The sequence below is a fragment of the Amphiura filiformis genome, chromosome 1 (assembly GCF_039555335.1).
Source record: "Amphiura filiformis chromosome 1, Afil_fr2py, whole genome shotgun sequence".
Classification (NCBI taxonomy): domain Eukaryota; kingdom Metazoa; phylum Echinodermata; class Ophiuroidea; order Amphilepidida; family Amphiuridae; genus Amphiura; species Amphiura filiformis.
Genome location: NC_092628.1, coordinates 77,126,902 through 77,149,549, shown reverse-complemented (window position 1 = coordinate 77,149,549; position 22,648 = coordinate 77,126,902). Strand labels below are relative to the sequence as shown.

General features: G+C 35.2%; 1 protein-coding gene across 1 annotated transcript; it reads left to right on the top strand.

The window, feature by feature from the left end:
• The first annotated feature begins 5,119 nt into the window (after nt 1-5,119).
• LOC140153647 (ras suppressor protein 1-like) lies at nt 5,120-22,550 on the top strand. Its single transcript, XM_072176448.1, is given in 9 exon segments — nt 5,120-5,382; nt 7,492-7,542; nt 11,649-11,684; nt 11,687-11,768; nt 12,375-12,493; nt 13,384-13,466; nt 14,158-14,272; nt 15,009-15,141; nt 17,734-22,550. Coding segments are annotated over 9 exon segments (828 nt in total). The 5' UTR covers nt 5,120-5,273; the 3' UTR covers nt 17,834-22,550.
• The last annotated feature ends 98 nt before the right edge of the window (nt 22,551-22,648 follow it).

Sequence of the window (22,648 nt, the reverse complement as noted above, 5' to 3'; positions counted from 1 at the left end):
GACAGAAATAACTAAAACAGTTTACAATGAGAGATACGCAATGTTGAATAATAAAACCTGACATAGGCATAGTTGCATATAAATGTATTTTGGTAAAAAAGTTACAAGCATGATAGCATGCAATATTTCAAGAGGAAATCATTATGATTTGTCGCTAGTTCTGTATTGCTACATTAGAAAACAGTTTACACTGAGAGATACTCAATGTTGAATAATAAAACCTGACATAGCATAGTTGCATATGAATGTATTTTGGTAAAAAGGTTACAAGCATGATAGCAAGCAATATTTCAAGAGGAAATCATTATCATTTGTCGCTAGTTCTGGATTGCTACATTATACTACAGTCCGAAGTTTTCCATTTTACGGAAAAATCACGGAATCGGAGGTACAACACGGAAAATAACTTTCTTGTATGATGTGACAAAAACTGTTAAAAGATAAGAGAAATAAATGTTAAAAACAAGCATGAGTTGTGTATGTCAATTTCTATGATAAAAATACTGTTTAATAATACCGAAATAAAGGTATATTACCAAGGTATGAACCCCTATATCCCTCCAAACATCGTAATAGGGCCAAGAAAAAAAATCTGGAAAATGGATTTTAGAAAACGGTAAACTTCGGACTCTACATTAGACCCTATATTATGCTTGTTACAAATGTATATCTTTATCTCCTAAAATTAAGAGTTTGGAGTTACGACTTTTGATCAGATTCATTCGAGACTATTCGCCAGCGAAGTGGTTACGGAACTCCCTGGTAACTGGATCACACACCATTTGACTTTGGTAGTACATGCCATAGACTTTGTGTTGCGATCGTTTCGATCGTGGTGCAGAACTCAAAAGCGTGATCCAGTTGACATGGTGATAATCGGATTACACGTAACACTTCGCTGGCGAATTGGGTTTAAAATAACAGCATTTATATGCAATCAAAATAATAGACTTCCAATTTATTAATGATGATGCTAATATACTTTTACAGGGTGATATTTGTGTGTGTGGGGGGGTGGTTTGGTGGTAACTCAACCCCCAAAGAAAACTTCAACAAACTAAAGCAAACAAACCTCAAAGAAAATAGTGAAAATTGAAAATTTGAAATACAAAATTAATGTCAACTTTATTATAGTTCAAAATAGTGTAAAGTTGAAAATTGGCATGGTAAACACAAAATTTCAGCTCTATAATTTTTAGACTACAATATTGAAAAATTGAAAAATTGGGCATTCTTCAGGCCCACACTGATACAATAATATGATAGTAAGGGACACGGTCATGGTGTATCTTGAAACTGAAATTTAACCAAAGCATATTGCAGCACAGACACAACTAAATCCTCTCATATATGCATCATCATGATCGATGCTGAGCACTAACAAAATATGTGTGATAATTCAAGGTGAACTGTAAAGTGACTCCTTATTTGCAAATGATGTTTAAAAGAAAAGGTCCCAACGCAGCTACCCTATTTTGACTTTACTATATTGCTTTCAGTGGCGTACCGTGGCCGCTCCTACCCGGGGGCTGAAGAAAATTCAATTTTCCTCAACAGCCTGAAAAGGTTGACCAAAAAAAAAAAAAAAAAAAAGGATTTTAAGCGTTTTTTCTCATGTTCCTCATGCGCATTTGATTTATGCTGCGCGTTTGCTTGAGCAAAATGGCAGAAGTTGAGTGATTTTATTTTGTTTTTTACATTTTAACAAAATTTGGCTGAAAATCAGCTGTAAAATCAATGTTCAATTTCAATTTTGTTTCTATTCGCATCGATCACAACTCCAAAGTTGTAATGCTAGATGTAGCCTGTATTCCAGCTAAACATATGGCCATTATATAGAATTGTATTTACTGTTACATAATCAGGGGCGGATCCAGGAATTTTTTGATAGAGGGGCGCCTTTTGGTCAACGCACGAAAAAATGGTGTTAAGGGGTTACCCCTCGAAAACTCAACGGTTTTGGCCCATTGTTTCCTGCTCATGGCCGAATTTGTTCATTTTTTTAAATTTCTTTCATTTTTTGTATTTTAAGTTGGGCGGCGCCTTTGCTAGGCAAAAAATAGAGGGAGCGCATGCGCGCCCCTAAATCCGCCCCTGATAATTATATAATTATAATTATAAAAGACCCCAAATTGGAGTTGTTCAATTTATTAAAAAAAAATATATATATGGATACCGCATTTGATTTCAAACTCCCATGGGACATGAGACAAAACTATTATGTGTATTCCACAGATGAAAATACCCTGGTTACCCAGTATACCTGTGTTATTATAATGTTCTGGTCATTATATATTGCATTGTAGCCAAATTTCGGCTCATCATATGATGCAAAAAAGAAAACCAAATAAATCTGCTGAAAACAGGATGAGCATCTCCAGGGCAAATCCCAATGACCACTTTCAGGAATTAGTCACCTAATGACTCTTATTTACCATTTATTTGAATTAAATAATTCATTTAATTATTTTTGAAGGAACTTTGTCTGATATCACAAAAATATCAGATGAGAAAACATTGCCTAGTATAGATTAGATATGCAGGCAGCTATACCATACCAAGGACTAAGTTATTGACAAAATGTTGAAAAATTAAAATTTAAGACACTGTCTGTCCCAGAAAACCTGCATGCAAGCTCCAAATTTAATTTTGAATCACATTATTGCAAATATCTATACCATAGAGCTTGTAGAATAGTATCAAATGTGCAGCAGTTTTGAAATTATTTGTAATTAAACAAAGATATGTCAGGTACCGCAACTGATTTTCAGTAAATCTGTGATTTAATTTATTCATTAATTTTTTTAAATTTAGGAATGATAATGACAATTTTTTGGTCTCACATCTGTATACTCATTATTTCAGTTGAAGTTCACAGAACTTACCATGGTATAGAAAAGAGCTTGCATTTGGAATTACAATTTCCAACAGCAATTTTTACTAGTAAATTGATAGTGACTTGCTTAAAAGCCGAAAGCGAAGACAAACAAAGCTAAACAAAAAGGATGTCTTTATCAATTTCACTTGTTATCTATACAACCCCTATTTTCACCTGCGTTGACCTGGGTTTAAAGGCATAGGGATGCCATACAATTCATTGGATATCAGGGATCACTATTCACTCAACATGTGTGCATCTATATTCACCGACTGATATTGTGTTTGGGGGATTCAAACTCGTGCATTGAAATCTGAAGAAACAATCAGATACCCTAAGATTCATCACAATTCAGACTTTGACAATTTAGAACTGAACGGGTTCAATATGCTAACTAACAAAGGCTAATAAATCACAGATCTTTGTAGGATCTGTGAATAAATTGTGCATAAATGGCATTCTAATAAAGACAAAATATGATATCACATGAAGGTAGGATGAATTAGTATAGGATGCTATATGCAACATGTTTTACCTAATTAATGCCCCCAGGTACTTAAAGCCATATTATAACCCCGGATTATAACATTTGCCGAGGAGAACGCCCTAAAAAATTTTTACCGGTTTTTACACGATTGTAATGTACTTTAGTCAATAAAGATATTCTGCAAAAATCAAGACTTTAGGTGCTGTAGTTTTGTCAAAATCCGAGATTTTGAATAAAACGCTGGAACTGTTGTTTTATTATTACAATGGAAATATCAGTTAGTCGAACACGTATGCACAGTACGCACACCACACGGCCATGGGGAATTTGGGAAGCTCATTCCCAGGAAATCTTGGTGTTTGGAGGGAAATTCTGGTATTTGGAGGGAAATTGTGTCTTTTTTGTGTATAAAAACATGCTATAAATAGTGGGAAATTTAGCTTGCTTCCCAGGAAATTAACATTTTTTCGAGCCCTGCACACGGCATGCGGGATACACATACACACGCCGTATTACAACCCGAGAGTATACATGCATTGGCGCTAGTAGTAAATTTAAATTTTCTATACTTTACCTCACTTGTTCGGCTCAAAATTAGAAGGGGACATATCTGACAGTAAAAGCTAACATTTTATGGAAAATAAATGCTATCTATTTTTACCGGAACGTTATAATATGGCTTTAAGTCGGTTACTACAGAGATTCTTATTGAAGCATGTGCGATTTACATTAAAAATAGATAGTGCTGGTTTTCAATATCATATATGAGACTCTTTTTTACTTTTGGCCATACAAATGAGGCAAAACAGAGAAAATCACTATTTTTAATAGTTGTGTGTAAATTTAAAATTGTGACTTTCATTGTTTTAATGCCATAATCACGATATGTGTGATTTGCTCCCACAGCGAGGCTCTACTTTTTCAGCTTTTTTCTTGAATTTCTACTTTTTGCATGACTGTAATACCTTATGGTGTACATACCTGTGAATGACCAAGTCTAAAATGCTTTAATTACAGTAAAATTAACAGTTTTTATAATAAAAGCAGGCTCCCAGTTTTATTCGCATTGACGCACACTGTGGATGTCAGACACAGGAATAAAATACATCTGTAGGCAACATCATCATAATCCTAACCTTGGAGGTTTAGATGGTAATTTTATTTAGACATTCGACAGAATATTTTGTTGCACTGGATACAAACTCGTGTAGTACTCTGGGATTTTTGACAGAGCTTCGTTCAGCTTCCTTTTGATCAGATGATTTTTCATCTTCAAAAAAGGCAATGATATGAATTTAGCCCCAGAAGTGGATATAGCCGACAGCTCTCTACACCCATGTGTATTGTAGCATGCATCGTATATTACCTAGTAGAATCACTAGAATGAAACGTAATTTGAAAATCTGCAAATACCATCTCAGATCTGTTGAAATCGATCTCTACAGCACGAGAGGTATCGAATTCGGCAGCTGTCAACCCCGGTACAAACACATGAAAATAGCAGACGCCAGTCAGAATCCATTTCTGGAAAATCACATTGTCTCTTATCAATACTCATTCTGAGTTTAACAAAATTATTTCAAATCGCTCCTATATATACAATTTATGTAATAATATTGACGTTATACGTATGCTAGCTTATTGTTAACAAACTGAACTACATAAGGTGTACTTTGAAAGCTAAAAAATTAAACTCAACTTGGTACTATTTCTTGTTGTGCGAAGAGCGAAATAAATTATTGGTCTGTTGCACGGCACTTCCGGTTTACACCCAAAACACTGCCGATAGCGTTAAACGCATAGTGCAAAATAAGCAAAGGAATTTGTTTGTTTTCTACCCTAATAATAACGTGATTGTTTATTTTTTCTATTCTTTCCTGTTCCCCAATATCTAATCCTTCCACTACGATGTCTAAATCGGTAAAGAAGCAAGTTGACGAGGCAAGAGAGCAGAATCTTCCCGATCTCGATTTGAGCGACAAAGGCATCGCCAAATTGGTGGATATCCCGGGACTTTGTAAGTTTTATGGTCATTTACATGCTGATGCTTGGTTCATACACAAAAGAAATCTTTACAAGGCAGTACAGAAGATTGTCAAAAGTATAAATATCTTTAGAACAATTAATTGTTTACAGTGGAAAGTGTTAATTACAGTGTATAAAAATGGGTGCAGAATTCTGCAACTCTGTCATGAATGTCTGTGCATGACTGTGTGAAGCTTAAAGCCTTAATTTCTAGTACTATACTAAAATGCAGCAAACCTTTTACGAGCGCGACTACCGTGATGTTGCAAATTCGGCGCTAACAACGCGTACGGCGCACAGTTCATTCATAAATTTCCACTCAGCAACAATATATCGCCTTAGCAGCCAATCAGAGACAAGTGCGTGCAACGCAGTATATACGCGATGTATCCTTACAATACGCGCTCGACTAAGGTTTTCTGCATTTTAGTTTAGTAGGCACTGGCACTGCAGCTCCGAGCTCCTTTAAATATTAGAGGCTGTACAATAATTATCTGCCCCCACTATGGGCAAATTTTAAAATAGCCTCCCAAAAAAATTGCTTGCCAGTCCCTCCTCCATCTCAAGCTAGCCTACGAGCCGATTCGCTATTGAAGTGACGTAATAATCGGATTAGGCTAATGAAAGTCGATTCCCACTTTCCTGTTACCCTACTCCGCTCAAAACAATTTGCTGGTAAAATATTTCATTATTATTATTACAGTCATGAAAAATTATGTAACGGGAAACTGGGCATTGACTTTCATTAGCCTTAACTATAGCCAAAATAATAAATTCTCGATCATGAGAGCCAACTTGGGAACGCACAGCAGGGCTGTCAACTCTCACGCATTGGCCGTGAGTCTCACGCATTGGGTCACTTTCTCACGGTCTCACACCAAGGTAGTATAATCTCACGCCTAGTAGTAAATGTCACACAAAAAGCTAAAAAATGAGTAAAATCTCACGCATCGTCAAAATAATTTGTTGTCCCTATCCCCCCCCCTACTTTTCAGATTCTCGAGTGCCGTGGCTCAAATAATCACAAAATGAACATTGTAATCGGCAAATCCCGGTACGCCTCTGTCTCACGCCAAGCAATTCCAAAAAGATGACAGCCCTGACGCACAGTTATTTGCGCCGAGCGTACTACGCAAAGACCGGCGCAAACACAGCTATTGAGAATTGACCAATCACACGGTCGTTGCTAGGCAAGGTCAAGGTTCGGTCATGCAGGTCGTGCGGTTGTGTTATTCTATGAATAATGATGGCGCTTGTAATTTTTGGACTAATATATGTTAAGTAGGCCTATATTCCCCCCGGATATTCCCCTACCCCCGACCCCCGTGGACCAAGTTAGCTGTGGGCCCTTTTGTTCTACCAATGCTAGATCCCCCAGGTTGGAGGGTTGGGAAATTGCACAATGTTACAAAATGCTACACATGATTCCCACCCCTGGAAGTACCAACCAGTTAATCCCTATAATCCCTGCTAACAGTCCCCACATTTTCCTGGGTTGGGGTGGGGGCAGTACCTAAATAGTGCACAATTGCTGTACACAAAAATCCACTCAGCCATTAAATGACATCAAGTAAATGAAATGGTAGTTTTTAGAATATAACAAAATAGTTAGTCCCAATCTCATAGGCTACTGCTATGGGAGTTCTGGAAATCTGAAAATCTCCAGTAAAAATGTCAATAATCCAGCGTGCACACTAAAACCCCCACACCCGAGAAAAATAACACAAAACCTAGGACACCCCACAACAACATCCACGTTTGTGTCTACCTAATCTTACCTGGGTAATTTCAAACAACATGAAAATGCAGGTAAGACTTGTTTGCTGGTGTAGGGTCTAGGGCCTTAGTAGGGTCAGGTCTCGATTGGTTTGTAAATAGTCAAGTGGGTCCACGGTTTAGTACTTAGCTTTAGGTCCTTGGTTAGATAGGAACAAGTCATAGGTCTATGACTCTGCGGTTGTCAAAAACATGGTCCTCGGTTGCAGTTCTTCACGTGTGTGTGTGACTGTGTTAAAAGGTGTGATTCAATTGACCATTCTGACATTCATCGAGTGATGTTTTGCTTCATAAATTTCAATATTTTTAATTTCATTTCCCACAGTTTCATTACGGAATCTGGTAAGGCTGACGCTCAGTAACAACAAAATTGCAGGTAAGCATTATATGATTTTTGAGTGGTTTTTAATAATCGGCATAACTGCATTTTTGTGTGACATTTATATGATCACAAACGTAAATTAAACAGAACATTAAAAAAATGAATCTTGATCGTTCAGTGTGCTCTTGTTTACTGTCCTTTTCATTAAAGTTTTCATTAAATTAAAATTGTAAAATACATAGTTATGTGTACAAGTAATATAAAATACCTTACTATAGATTTGACGTACAATTTATGGAGTTCACATTTCTGGCCGTAAGTCGAGTTACCTTGAACTCTGAAATTTATATTTGATATCATCTTAAGGGCTGGGGTATGAACGTTTGGACAGTATTTATTGTGGGACATTAGAGCACATCAGACATATCGAATTGCATTCGAATCGAAGAATGTCATTCTGATATCAAATAATTTTAATTTTTGAAATTCGCAATTTAATACACATTTTATGGCAAATCATTAAAAATTGATATTATTGATATTTAACAGTACTTGAAGTAAACTTTATAAATCTGATGATTTATACTTTAAGTGTATGTAGGTGAGATGAAAAGCCGACGATCAATTGAAAACTTTGCCCTTTCCTATTGAAGATATGGATTTTTTTTCCCAAAACACCAAAAAAATTAGGTCTTTTTGGGAAAAAAATCCATATCTTCAATATGAAAGGTCAAAATTTTCAATTGACCGTCGGCTTTTCCTCCTCCCTACTACATACACTTTAAGAATATGTCATTAGATTTATATAATTTACCGAGGACTGTTATATATCAAAAATTTGAAAATATCAAATTTTTATAATTTGTCATAAAATTTGTATTATATTATGATTTTCAAAAAATGAAAAATATTCGATATCAGAAAGACATGCTTCGTATTCAGAATGCAATTCGATAGGGTCATTCCATATGAAATCAAAGGAGTCGCCCACCTGACCCCCTCAGATTTGATTTATATTTTAGTCATATGTTGTACCTGTAAAAATATTAAAAACCTGCAAATTTGAGGTCTGTAGCTCTTACGGATTTTCTGTGGCAGCCATTTAAAGTTGGAGTAGGGGAGTCTAAATTTGGACCCAAAAGTTGCCCTTTAAATAAATTTCATCTTTGGGAGTCTGTGCCTTCTTTATAAAAAGAAAGAGAGGTCTGAAACTTTGTATACACACGAACTGCATGACCAATTTGTCAAAAAATAAAAAATTAAAAAAATCTGTAATTGCGCGTTGTTTCACGGGGTCATTAAATATGCAAGAAAAAATGTAATGTTTTTTAAACTGGCAAGTTTAGCCCCCCTAAATTCACATTTTTGGTCAGATTAATTATTTTTTGTTGTCACCGATGCTATATATAGGATAAATACAATGCATATCCAAAAAATTGAGGTCACAACTCATTTATAATTGAACAGCGCCCTCACGAAGATGAAATTTATTGCAAATTCAACATTTTCAGGGGGCCCAAAGTCGATGTGGTCCACCTTCAAAATTTATAAAACATCACTTTTATATAAGTACTAGTCTTAAATTACAACTTTGCTAAGTCCCAGTAATTGTATAGGTTGACTTCATATAAAATGACAAGCCCAAAGTTGACCATTTTCTTATGATTGCATGTAGTGCAAATGTGCCTAATTCGGAAGGCTTGAAAGTCAAATTGGCCCCAATATCGAAACTAAAATGGAAATAAAAGTAAATAGGGCCAATAACTATGCATCTAGTCATTTATTTTCAATATTGTGGCCATTTTGACTTTTAAACCTTCCGAATTCGCACATTTGCAGTACATGTAATCATAAGAAAATGGTCAACTTTGGGCTTGTCGCTTTATATGAAGTCAATCTATAAAATTACTGGGATTTAGCAAAGTTGCAATTTAAGACTAGTAGTCATATAAAAGTGATGTTTTATGAATTTTGAAGGTTGACCACATCGACTTCGGGCCCCCTGAAAATGGTGAATTTGCATTAATTTTCATCTTCGCGAGGGCGCTGTTGGAAATGTAAATAAATGGTCACCTCAATGTCTTGGATATGCATTGTATTTGTCCTATATATCCCATCAGTGACAACAAAAAACAATTAATCTGACAAAAAATGTAGGGGGGCTAAACTTGCCAGTATACAAAACATTACATTTTTTTGGCATATTTAATGACCCTGTGACACAATGCGCAATTACAGACATTTTTTTTTTTTTACTTGTTGACAAATTGGACATGCAATTAGTGTGTATACAAGGTTTCAGACCTCTCTCTCTTTTTATTAGGAAGGTACAGGCTCCCAAAGATGAAATTTATTCAAAGGGCAACTTTTGGGTCCAAATTTAGATCCCCCTACACGGTTGTTTGATGGTGTCATTTATTAGTTTTGCAAACAAAACATCATGTATAACCAAATTTTAGGCTTAAACAGCTAAAAATGATATCATGCTAATGTATACAGATGCTTTTGAGTCGTTCTCAACTTTAATTTGCCCTCCTTTACAAAATTATTCACTTTTATAGCATTTTTTAAAGCTTTTTCGGATATAAAATGTATCTATTAATGACAAAATTGGTGGCGGTATTTAGTTACTGGAAATTACTCTTTCAAGCTTTTAATACAAATAATTCCTTTTATTGTTTGATGAAATATGTTTATAAAATTTCCTTGCTGCTTGTTTCACCTATTCCGGCTGTTTTAATGGCGGTATTAATCACCTAACCCTTGCAAATAAAGAAATATGATTTAGGATAAATAGCGCCATCTATAGTTTGCATTTAGTTAATAATGGAGCCAATTCTATATACATCAAACAGCCGTGCCTACTCCAACTGTAAATGGCTACCATAGAAAATCTGTATATATTGAAAATGAAATGGAAATAAAAGTAAATAGGGCCAATAACTACTCATCTAATCATTTATTTTTAATATTGTGGCCAATTTGACTTTCAAGCCTTCCGAATTCGGCACATTTGCACTACATGCAATCATAAGAAAATGGTCAACTTTGGGCTTGTCATTTTATATGAAGTCAACCTATACAATTACTGGGACTTAGCAAAGTTGTAATTTAAGACTAGTACTTATATAAAAGTGATGTTTTATAAATTTTGAAGGTGGACCACATCGACTTTGGGCCCCCTGAAAATGTTGAATTTGCAATAAATTTCATCTTCGTGAGGGCGCTGTTAAAATGTAAATGAGTTGTGACCTCAATTTTTGGATATGCATTGTATTTATCCTATATATAGCATCAGTGACAACAAAAAATAATTAATCTGACCAAAAATGTGAATTTAGGGGGGCTAAACTTGCCAGTTTACAAAACATTACATTTTTTCTTGCATATTTAATGACCCCGTGACACAACGCGCAATTACAGAATTTTTTTATTTTTTATTTTTTTGACAAATTGGGCATGCAGTTAGTGTGTATACAAAGTTTCAGACCTCTCTTTCTTTTTATAAAGAAGGCACAGACTCCCAAAGATGAAATTTATTTAAAGGACAACTTTTGGGTCCAAATTTAGACCCCCTACTCCAACTTTAAATGGCTGCCACAGAAAATCCAGAAGAGCTACAGACCTCAAATTTGCAGGTTGTTAATATTTTTACAGGTACAACATATGACTAAAATATAAAGCAAATCTGAGGGGGTCAGGTGGGGCGACTCCTTGATTTCATATGGAATGACCCATAGGTCTGAGGTGCTCTCATGTCCCACAAAAAATACTGTCGAAACGCAATAAACGCTCATTTTAGATCCCTTAATCAGAACAGAATTCTGCATAAGGTCTACTTATTGAAAAAATTAGCGCTACCGGTATATACAAATTTGTTCATGCACACTTAATCTTAAACATCGCTCAAATGTTCACATTTTTTTCAAATTTGTCGAGATTACATTCACAAGTTCTATTAAAACACGATTTTCAACACTAAAAGCGCTAATATTGTACCAATTTTGCAGTTTTTATGCAAAGTTGGCACTATTAATAGGTGTGATAAACTTTTGCCGGAAACAATTTCACAGGCGAATTTATTGGTATGAACCCTCTATTTTATGATTTTTTTTATTTTTTATAATCAAACTTGATGCGTACTCAATTTTGCATTGCAGCATTGCCTCCTAACATTGTGGAATTATCTAGCCTGGAATCCTTAATCTTTTCAACAATCAGCTTGAAGAATTACCAACCATCATCAGCTCAATGCAAAATCTCAAATATCTCAATATTGGGTAAGCATTTTAAAGTGAATTGTTTCAATGCTTTTCATGAAAGCATTCAGCAAATTAGTAAACACGGAAAATCACAATCAATTTGTAGTTTAACTTGGGTCATTGCCATTTTAGATAGTAGACACATGGTAACCTGCAAGGTTGCTTATTTTTATTCAAAAGTGTCTTGCAAAGTAAATTTTTAAATACTTAGTGGTTCGGGTAAGGTGGTACGTGCTGGTGATCGGCAATTGCATAGAATAGCCGATGACCAATGGGCCAACCATCTTGTTGTTATGACTCTTGATCAACCAATCAGGGTCATTGTTTAATATCACTTGTGTTTATGCTCATGTATGCTTGATGCACAGTCCCGGTGCACAGTACAAACCACAGAAGTATTAAAAAATTTACTTTAGTTGGCAGTAGTGATGATTGTTTTTGTGGTTTTTTTCAGCAATACAAATCCAATGTTCAAGTTAGATATTCTATCTTTTGATATATCTGGTATGATTGATTTATTTGTAAAGGATACTTTTAGAGAGCATGTTTATCTTCTTGCAGGAGTATCTACAGCAAGATCATCATGTTTCTAAAACATCACATCTTTCTTGTTGTTCCTAACAGTATGAATAGATTATACAGCCTTCCTCGTGGCTTTGGTGCTTTTCCTAAACTTGAGATTTTGGACCTAACATACAATAACCTCAATGAGAACAGTTTGCCAGGCAATTTCTTCCTTCTTGGTAAGTAAACAAAGTCTGTGGACAATGTTACAATAATTGCATCAGTTTTAATAATCCAAGGTACTGTCAAGCTACTTACATTTTTATGCCATCCCAAAACCCTACAGAGAATCAATTATATTTTAACAACTTTAGAGCTGCTGTTAGCATTATTTTTCTGGATTCCTATGTATGAATTGAATACATGAATTCAAAACCCACCCAAGTCCATGGGAAGTAATTTTGAGAAAAAAACCTGTGTATCATTTCAATTCCTTCAGTTAGATTTACCTGGTCAATATGGTAAGTTTTACGTGCAAATGGGTGGGTTAAACTGTATTAGGTATGATGATTAGCATTTCAGGGACTTCGTGGGGGTTCATTTTAAATGTTGGACTTGGGTGGTTTTTTGAATCAATATACAAAGACAACAATGTTGGAATGAGATTACCCCTAGTAAGATAATACAAAATAAAGCACACAGGTATGTATAATGTTGATAAGCATACTACCATGTAATATAAACCACACACTTTCCTTGATTAAACCATTTTTTTTTGCAAAAGTCACTCTACAACAATGAATGTGTTACAAGTGGACTTTTATACATACAGGATTTCAATCAATGTGTTACAAGACTCAAATTCTGGAATTGAGTGGTTCTTTCATACATGCTATTTTTCACATGCTCAATAGACACGGAGGATGAATTTGAGTTGTTCTTTCATACATATGACAGGCCTATGTATAGCATCAATTTCCCATGCTTTACTCAATTTGGCCAAAGTATGGACTTAGGTGGGTTTTGTATTCATATATTCAATTTATTCTAGCCGTAGTCCGTACACAAAATGTTAAGTTAATAATGCACACACTTTTGATACAAGCTTTTTGAATATTTCTTTATTCAGAAACTTTAAGAGCGCTGTATGTAAGTGATAATGACTTTGAAACAGTGCCAGAAGATATTGGACAACTCGCTAAACTTGAAGTAGTAAGTATTTAATTTGACATATGTGAAGCTATTTCAATAATAATGCAAGATGTTTTAAAACCATAATATACAATGCCTGTGTCACATTTTAATTTTGTGTATCTTTGTCAAAAATTATAAAATACTATTAGTAACATCTGTCAGGAAGTTTTTCTGTCCAGGCGAAATAATGAGGTCAATATTAATGAAAGAAAGTCGCTTACTATCAGGGTCATTTATTGTGGAGCGCTGTGGGATTAATGTCATAATTGCAACCTTAATTCAAACTGCTTTGCTATCCTACAAACACAACATTTGGCTGATTCCAATTAAGTGAAGTTGAGACATGTGTAAACATTACAAAAATGCCAACAAATCAGGTTTAAAAGAAATTTTAAGTGGTTAAAACCACTTATTATGGTTTTAAATGATTCTTCCCAACTTTGCACAATTTTTTAAACAATGGTGCTTCATCTTCACTGCTCAATCTTGCCAAAATTATGGTGTGCCAAATGGGGTAATTATTTTAAGTGGCATAATTTTAGCAAAAAGTGCATACTTTTTCATTGAGAGAGACTATTCTCTTGCACCAAATCAAAATATGCATCCTTTTTGTGATCAAAATAATGAGATAACATCATTGAATTACTTGATTCACCTAAATCTGAATTGCCATTCTAATCTCACTTTTATCAAACCATTTTCTGAACAGCTTGCAGTAAGAGACAATGAACTGATTGCCTTACCCAAGTCCCTGGGAGAGCTACAGAAGCTAAGAGAATTACACATACAAGGAAACAGACTCACTGTCTTACCCCCTGAATTTGGTAAGTCTGAAATTGAACCAAGATGCCATGGTTTGTTTTAAATGTATGCAGAGTCAAGGAGTTGCAATAATCTGATATGGTTTTTTTGAACTTTGAGTTTGAGGTTCTTCTTTCCAGTGGTCTATTTGTTAACCATTCATAAATTCAAAATATAGTACAAGAAGTGATACATGGTTACTCTCTTTTAAGATGTATTTTCAACAGAATTATTTTATGAGAATGTAAACCCGTTGTTAGTCACCTTTTCAATGTCTAAGAACAGGGTAGGAAAGATCCAAAAAGCAGCAGAAATTAACAGTAAGAATTTATTTACTGTACCATGCTTTCAAAAGAATGTTAAAAACTTAACACTTGAGCAACGGTATACATAATCTATTCTAAATTTGAACAGGTCTTCTCTAACTGGTCGATCAGAAGTTCAAGCCCGTCACAATGGAATTCTCTTGAAAAAATATTAAGCAATCTAAATCTGTAAAACACTTGCATAATCAACTGAAGGAACAATTTCATAATATTATATAATATTGCAAATCTTGGAGTATGTCTCTTGTGATGTTTGGTGTGTTATGTAATTTGTATCTGCTTTTTATTGTGTAACTTAAGTTGATTAAATGGGGTGAGGTTTTCACAGGCCTTATTATTCTTCTCACCTTCTTCCATTTCACTTGTTTTAATGTTATTGTGACAAGTAAGTTGATTTGATTTGATTAAAGGTATGACTTTTCCACCCTTTCAGGTAAATTGGACCTTTACAGTGGTTCCAACGTGTTGAGAGCAGAGAACAACCCATGGGTGCCTCCTATTGCAGATCAGTTCCAAGTTGGAGTGTCACATGTCTTTGATTACATCAGATCAGAAACATACAAATAGTAAGTCATTGTTATCTTGTCAAAGTTCACTCAATGTGAAAATGGCCTATACCGTATTGTTTGTATTAAAAAAAATTTTTTTTTAAAAAGCGCAGTGATTTATAGTGCGCTATGCACAGGCACAACGCCTAGACGTTGATCCACAAGCCTCAGCACACTTTACAGGTTGTCGCTGACCACTACGGCCCCACATCATTCCATAAACCATTAAACAACAATTCAGGGACTTTGCTGCTTCAAGAGCGCACACCCTAGACATTCCACAAATAGCCATCGCAACCAGGATCAGCTCCCCGAGTTTCAGTACGGGTTACAACGAGACAAATTAGCAGTGAGTTCCTTGTCCAAGGGAATTTCAAGCTAACTCAATTTTTCCACGCGAGCATACTAGGCACCACCAGGGTCGAACTCGCAACCTCTCGCACCATAGTCGAACGCCTTATCGATTGAGCTAACTTGACTGCTAAATGCCTGGGGGCGTTGCATTTTTCCAAACAAGGGGTGTTTATTAAAAGCGAATTTTCAATTAAAAAACCCTTCAAAATCGGCTGCAAACTTCGGAAGAATCACCTACTTCCGGGTTGGGGTGTTTATTAAAACTGAATTTTTAATTAAAACCTTCAAAATCTGCTGCGAACTTCGGAAGAATCACCTACTTCCGGGTTCAAATTCAAGATGGCCGCGCACACGGAATTGTATGGAACATTATATTTTTGTGGTAAATACAATAAATTACATACGTAAGTGCATCATCAAACAAGAAGCTGATGAAATTAGTGAAATTCTACCCAGGAACTCTACCATAATTAGGCAATGAACTGAATGGAAGTTTGAGTCATATAAGGTTTTTAGCGATTGTCACTGAGTCAGACATGACTGATGCAAGTTTTAAGCTTACTCACACGATATGGTATGGCAGTTTTTGCATTTTTGTCCCATTTTTTCATTGAAAAATTGGAGGGAGTGTTTATTAGAGGGGGAGCATTTAATACAAACAGTACGATATATAGCTTTATCTCAAAACCAATTGATTTGAGTTTCTATTGCAATAAAGGAAGATTGATTGATTCACTGTTCTAAATTGAATCAGTTTCACAACTGTTTTGTTTCCTTTTGAAACAAGACTATTCATAGAAAGTTGATGCATTCATCTAATGTGGTATTTTTACAATATTCATGTGTTTTAGAATTTAGGCATAACTCTGATGAAAATCCATCACAAGACATGAAAGTAGTTTACTTTAATATCTTAAGTTTAAAAATTAAAAGTACTATCATTTGTAAATTATCTTTCATGTTCCCATAATAATAATGGAACATTAAAATTATGTTATTTTTGTTGGAATTTTGATATCATTTCAGTATATTAAACCTGTCACTCAACAGATCAAATTTCCTTCATAACATTTCATGTTGTACATCAATGAGGTTAACTACATCGTGACTTATACCCGCAATGATGATTCACTTTTGACATAATAATTTGCTGGGTTTTTTCTTTGCCATTACTAGAATTTTAATTTCCTTTTACCTCTGTAACTTATTAGAACTTTAGAACAAGACTGACTAATATTCCTCCATATTTGACACACCGGTTTAAGATTAGGATTATACAGTAATTACTGTCAGGTAGTAGCTGCCATGGAAAATTAATTACACTTGCATGTACAGGGCTATGTGAGATTTTTTTAATGTTCTTTCCCCTAGATTTACACAGGCCTATCTTAAATTGATGGTATTATAAACTATAATAATAGTTGGAAAAGCTAATAAAGATGATGTTTCCATTTCCCAAAAATCTTAAACAAAGTTTAGTAGTAGTACCCAAAGAATTGCTGCTCCAAACACAGACTCTCTGTTTGGTAACATGGGCTTGCCACTGCAGAAGGCTAGATATGCATTAGTACACATGGGAGCTATTGGATTCCATTTGATGCATGTTTGCCTGTACCCATACAACAGTCTATGCTGTACTTGTGCATCCTGTTTCCAATCCACACAGTAACTTGATGCCACATTTCCTGGTGTGACCTTCAAGCAGTTGCTTCAACATGGCTCTTGCTAAATTTTGATCTCATACTTGTGAATGTAAATGTCACAACAAAGTTCATAAGTACTTTTATTTAGATGGCAGCTATTTTAAATCTTGCTTTATTTCATACTTGTATGGTGTATGTCATACAAACCTGTGTGCTGCAATCAGTAAATGGTGTGCTTGCTGCAACAGGAAAATTTATATGTAGAAATTATTAACTGTTAAATTACATTTGGTTGAAAAATTTTTGATCCGAAGTTCAGTTCCATGTTCCTGTCAATGTGACTCTTGCAATGAAATAAAAAATGATTGGTAACATTATGCTACCCTTTTTTATGTTAGTACTTATACACAGGTAAACATAAATGTCACTTCTTGTCAGAACCATTGAATAGTCTGGATGCTCACCTATAATTAAACCTATATTAAGTTGGGTGATTTTTAGATACCCAGTGTCAAAATAAGGGTGTGATTTTAAAACATTTCAGGTATAATAATATGATGTAGTGGATATCTTGATTTAATTTGTACATTTTCTGTCTCTTTGTGTCTTTCAGTCTTTATGGCAGACATATACAGGCAGGGGCTGCACCTCCACCCAAGAGTAACAACAAAGCTAAGAAGATTAGCAGGAGAGAAGTGTGGGGAAAGAAATAAACATCAAACTTGAATGACTGATACTCTTTATTTATTTTGGTGCTCTACAACTAAAAATGAACTCAAATCAACTCAAGTCTTCACTTTTTGTACACATGGAAATGATAACTATTTGTGGCTGTTGTTATCACTCACAGAATCAGTAGTGAATACTGATTATCAGGGTTCCCGCTACACCAAGTATTTTGCATCTGTTAGCACAGTAAAATCATAAGGGACTCCATATTTGTCAAATTTTGAAAATTATGGGGTCCAACTGGACCCCACCATTTGAGACTATAATGTGAGAACTGTATCAGAATTTGTGTTTAAGACCCCCCAAAATTGTTTCGGACCCCATAGTTTTCAAATTTTGCAGATCATGGGGTCCAACTAGACCCCATAATATTTGGACCTAGCGGGAACCCTGCTGATTATGACAAAATGCAATCCAATGTTTTTGATGCTAGCTTATCATTGTATTATTTTGTGTATCATGCTTTAGGTATACACATTAAGAGGACAAAAAGTGGAAATTGCAAAATGTGACTTGCAAGAAAATTGTTTGTGAAATAAAGGGGGTTTTAGCTGCTTCTTGCATTTTTGATGCAACTTAAGTCACCATATTGTAAGGAGTTGTTCTCCTGTATTCTGCTCCTGGTGATCAATATCCCATATCAGTCTTACTTGACAAACTGGGACCATTGCAAATGGCAGCTATTCCTTCTTTCTTCTTGTATGATTTTCTTGCAGTCACATGACCCTATTTCAATGCTTGCTAATAAAAGTAAGATATCAATTGATAAACACAATGCAAACGAGGTGGGAATTCAGAGTAAAATCAAATATAGTACTTACGATATATACAAAGAAACTGACCAGGTAACATTGTTTTAATGAGGGAAATTTGGCTGAAGTGGGATTCGAACCAGTGACTGTATTTGGGTAAAAATCAATAATTATGGCAGCTTTTATGTTTCTTTGAATTAAGATGGGCTTTAAATGTACGAAGTGCAATGATCTTGCAATCAATCATATTAACCAACCAGAAAATGTGTAATTTACACAGATTATGTACACATTCATATTTGAGCTGTGAGGTTTTAGGAAAATTACAAAAATCATGCAATGAAGTTCCAGGCACTGCATGCTTAAAGCTGTTTTAGGATATATTAGTGTGATTTGAGGTTGTACTATGCTATCATAATGAGCCATTGATATGATGTAAGGTTAATACTGGTTTGTCATGAAAGATGCCTCTAAAATGCAATTTGGGTTTGCTGTAAAAGTTCGCTATTGTGACCAATTTTATAATTTTTATGGAACATTCTTTGCGTAATTTTTGTAAGCTATTTCAAAATGATACAACTCTTCTTTCCTAGTATAGTGATGAATACCTGGTGTCATAGCAAACTAATTCATGTCAGAGTTACTGTGGTCATATAATTATATTTATAAGTAACAATGTTTCCATAGACCTCACAGCAAATAGTACTAAAAACATGAGTCTCGTTTTCTGTTTTCTGTGTACATACCATATACATGTATGACCTTATCTCAAATACTCATCAAAGCCTATGTGGGAAGGCAAGTTTTAATTATAAGTTTCAATATAAATAGCCCTTGACCTATCATGTTTCTTTGCAACTTTATGATCTTTCATTTCAATTGTTTTCTGTTTTTATGTGTATTTCATATTTGAAATACATTGACATCCTTTTGGGTTAGCAAAATATCCCAAATATAAAAAAAGCTTTTGTATTGTGCTTATTATGCAATTGAATATAGAAATAGATTATATTTATTGTACTAAGATTGTAGATATGTGAAGTGCATGTACAGTTTTGTATGTTTAAAATTAGGTATAATTGAACAAGTTGTAAGAAGTGTTCTTTATTGTGAGATTGTGAAAAGTCATACAGGGCTGGAAATCTGGCACTATTGCAATGGGCTGTTCCATTTGATAACTACACCCCTCTGTGAAGATATTGGAATTCCAACCAAAATTGTCTATTCCAGCTGAATTGATCATAAGGTGCAACTGGAATTGAGTTGGCAGTGAAAACCACAGGGATGTGTGGATTTTAATTAGAATAGCCCAATCCCTGCTATTCGCTGGCATAGTGCACATTAGAAAATGACCGTTGCTAGGTCAACTGGATCACGCTTCCTTTGTTACGAACCACTGATCAAAATGATTACAACACAAAGCCTAAAGTATATCAAAATTTGGCAGGTGTATGAGCCCAGGCTTGGAGCAGTAACCAATGGTTACTAATGTGCACTACGACAGCGAATTGGAAGTGCAGAAAGCAGAATCTTGGACGACTATCCAGTTACCACAATAGAATTGCTTTATTCTGTGTGGTTAGTAGCTGAATAGCTGATCAAGATTCATGTTGATGCATTGGAAGCAGCTGTTAAGGTTTGATGTAAGCTGCCGATGGGCAATTGAGATATACTCAAGGAGTTAGATTATTTCTTGCTTTGCAGAATAATGTAGTCCATTTGCAGTTCAGTTGTGCATTGCATGATAACAACTGAAGTGCAAAGTAAGCTTGAGTAGTTCACTGTCAAGCTATTCGTTGTCAAAGTGATGATGTAACAGGATTAATTACCATGGCAATAGGTGAATACAATTTTTGAATAGATCATGCTGCACTACGACATGCGGTACCTATGCATTGAACCATAGATGTCACAGAAATGCTAATCACTCCCACCTGTAAGATTACAATCTTAGACAAGAGTGGTATTGTATTCAATCTATGATTGCAGACATACACAGGTGATTAGGGCAACCTGCTTGTAGTGCAGGGTGATCTATACAAAAATTGTATTCATCTAATTGCTATGGTAGTTTATCTGATTATTACGGCACTTCCACTTTGACAGCAAATTACACAGATCAGTTGCAAAGTGAGCATTTGTCAGGGCTGTGTGAAATTTCACTATCATGTGAAATGTATAACATATTCTTCAAAACAGTAAGACATCAAGAAGGACTATAACCTGTAGTGTGTTGTCATCAGTACTGTCATATTGGAATGCAGTTAGAAATGTTTGTATCGACAAATGTAATGGCTTCTAACAAATGTACTGGTTCTTTTATATATTTCACTGCCTGGTGTCTTTGTCAATAGGTCCCTTTTACCATGGCCTCTGAAAATTAGTATCTTCCAAGAACCATGCTGCCCGAGAAAAGGGCATTTCTCTGCCAGGCTTCAGTAGACATAATCTACATATATTCTAGACTTTGAGTATGATGGAAACAGGCACTAGGCCTATCTGGTAGGGCTACTGCAGCACTTCAAAATATCATAACTTCAGTGGCTGAATTGTGTATGGCTTATTTGAGCCGCAGTCCTTTGAAAATAGCCAAGATTCTTGATGCCACACAAAATGAGTGTAAAGGCACCGTTAAAACATTGTATTGTGTAACAAGAAGCGGTGATCTGACAGGGCTGTTATTTTAAATAGAAACGCAAAGCAGTGTGTCCACAGCCGTTGCATAAAGCACACAATGTTTAACGTTTGAATGTTTGTTACGAATGAAAGAACTGGAAAGGACAAAGCTATTGCTTGAGCTGGTTTCGCTGCTAAAAATATAAACTGAGAAATGTTGACATAATAATAATGTGAAATTACAAGAACAAGGAGCCTAAATGACATGTCATAATATATACGATTCCAGATTTGTCACTTTGTATAACCCATTTCGCATTTCAAAAAAGCCAATGTTTCAAACCCAGGACAGACACTACATTACTTTAAAATCATCTCTGCAAAAATGCTGGCAGCAACAATGGCAAAAAGGTTTATTCCTCCAAAAATGGTTTCCAAACCTTGAAATAAGCAGACTGGAACCAGGAGCAATTTGTTTCGAACATTGCTCCTGGTTCACTGGGATTTTACAAGAACCAGGAGCAATTTCTGAAGAAAGAGGAGCAATTTTCAAATATTAAATTCTTTTCTGCATATACAATATAGCATACCAGCATGACTGAATCAAGTGCAAAACTGTAACCAGGAGCAATTTATTTTAGAAAATTGCTCCTGGTTCATGTGAATTTTACAAGGACCAGGAGCAATTGGTGGCTTTACGAGAGCAAATTTGCTCCCCGCGCCTGCTTATTTCAAGGCTTGATGGTTTCCTGTAATTTGAGATTCATCACTGAAAAGGCCACAGCAATGTGATTGGCTATTACAGTAACCCCAAACCCCAACAAGTTATATCCATGGTGGTAGTATAACAAGAAATTATGACAAGCAATTGAACCAAACAAGTGTCAGACATGTCGGATAATCTAACAGCATGTAAATTGGGCTATTCTATTGAAAATCCACATTACCCCCGGGACACTGACCCTGTGGAAGATTTTGTAAATACCTTCTACAGGAGGAGTATGAATTTCAAATGGAATTAGCACATTAACCAAGTCCATTTGAGATTCACCCTCCCTCTGTGGAAGATTTGGGTTTAATCTTTCTCAGAGGGTGTATGAAATTCAAATGGAGCTGCCTAATGTGTTCATTCTATTTGAAATTCATACTCCCTGTGTGGATTTCCAAAATCTACAGGGGTAGTGTGGATTTTAAATGGGATAGCCCATTCCTTTTGTAATGTACTATGTCAAAATTGTGTAGGATTGCAAACTAATATCAATATAATATGGACAAATAGTCATAGACTGACAATAAATTGCTAGATATTTTATATTTATTACACTATCATAAACATGTTTGAGGTTTAATTTGTTCTGTGTATTGCTTCATCAAATATGGTCATTATCAAAGTTAATTATGTTAACAATATGTCTAGAAATTTCCAAGATT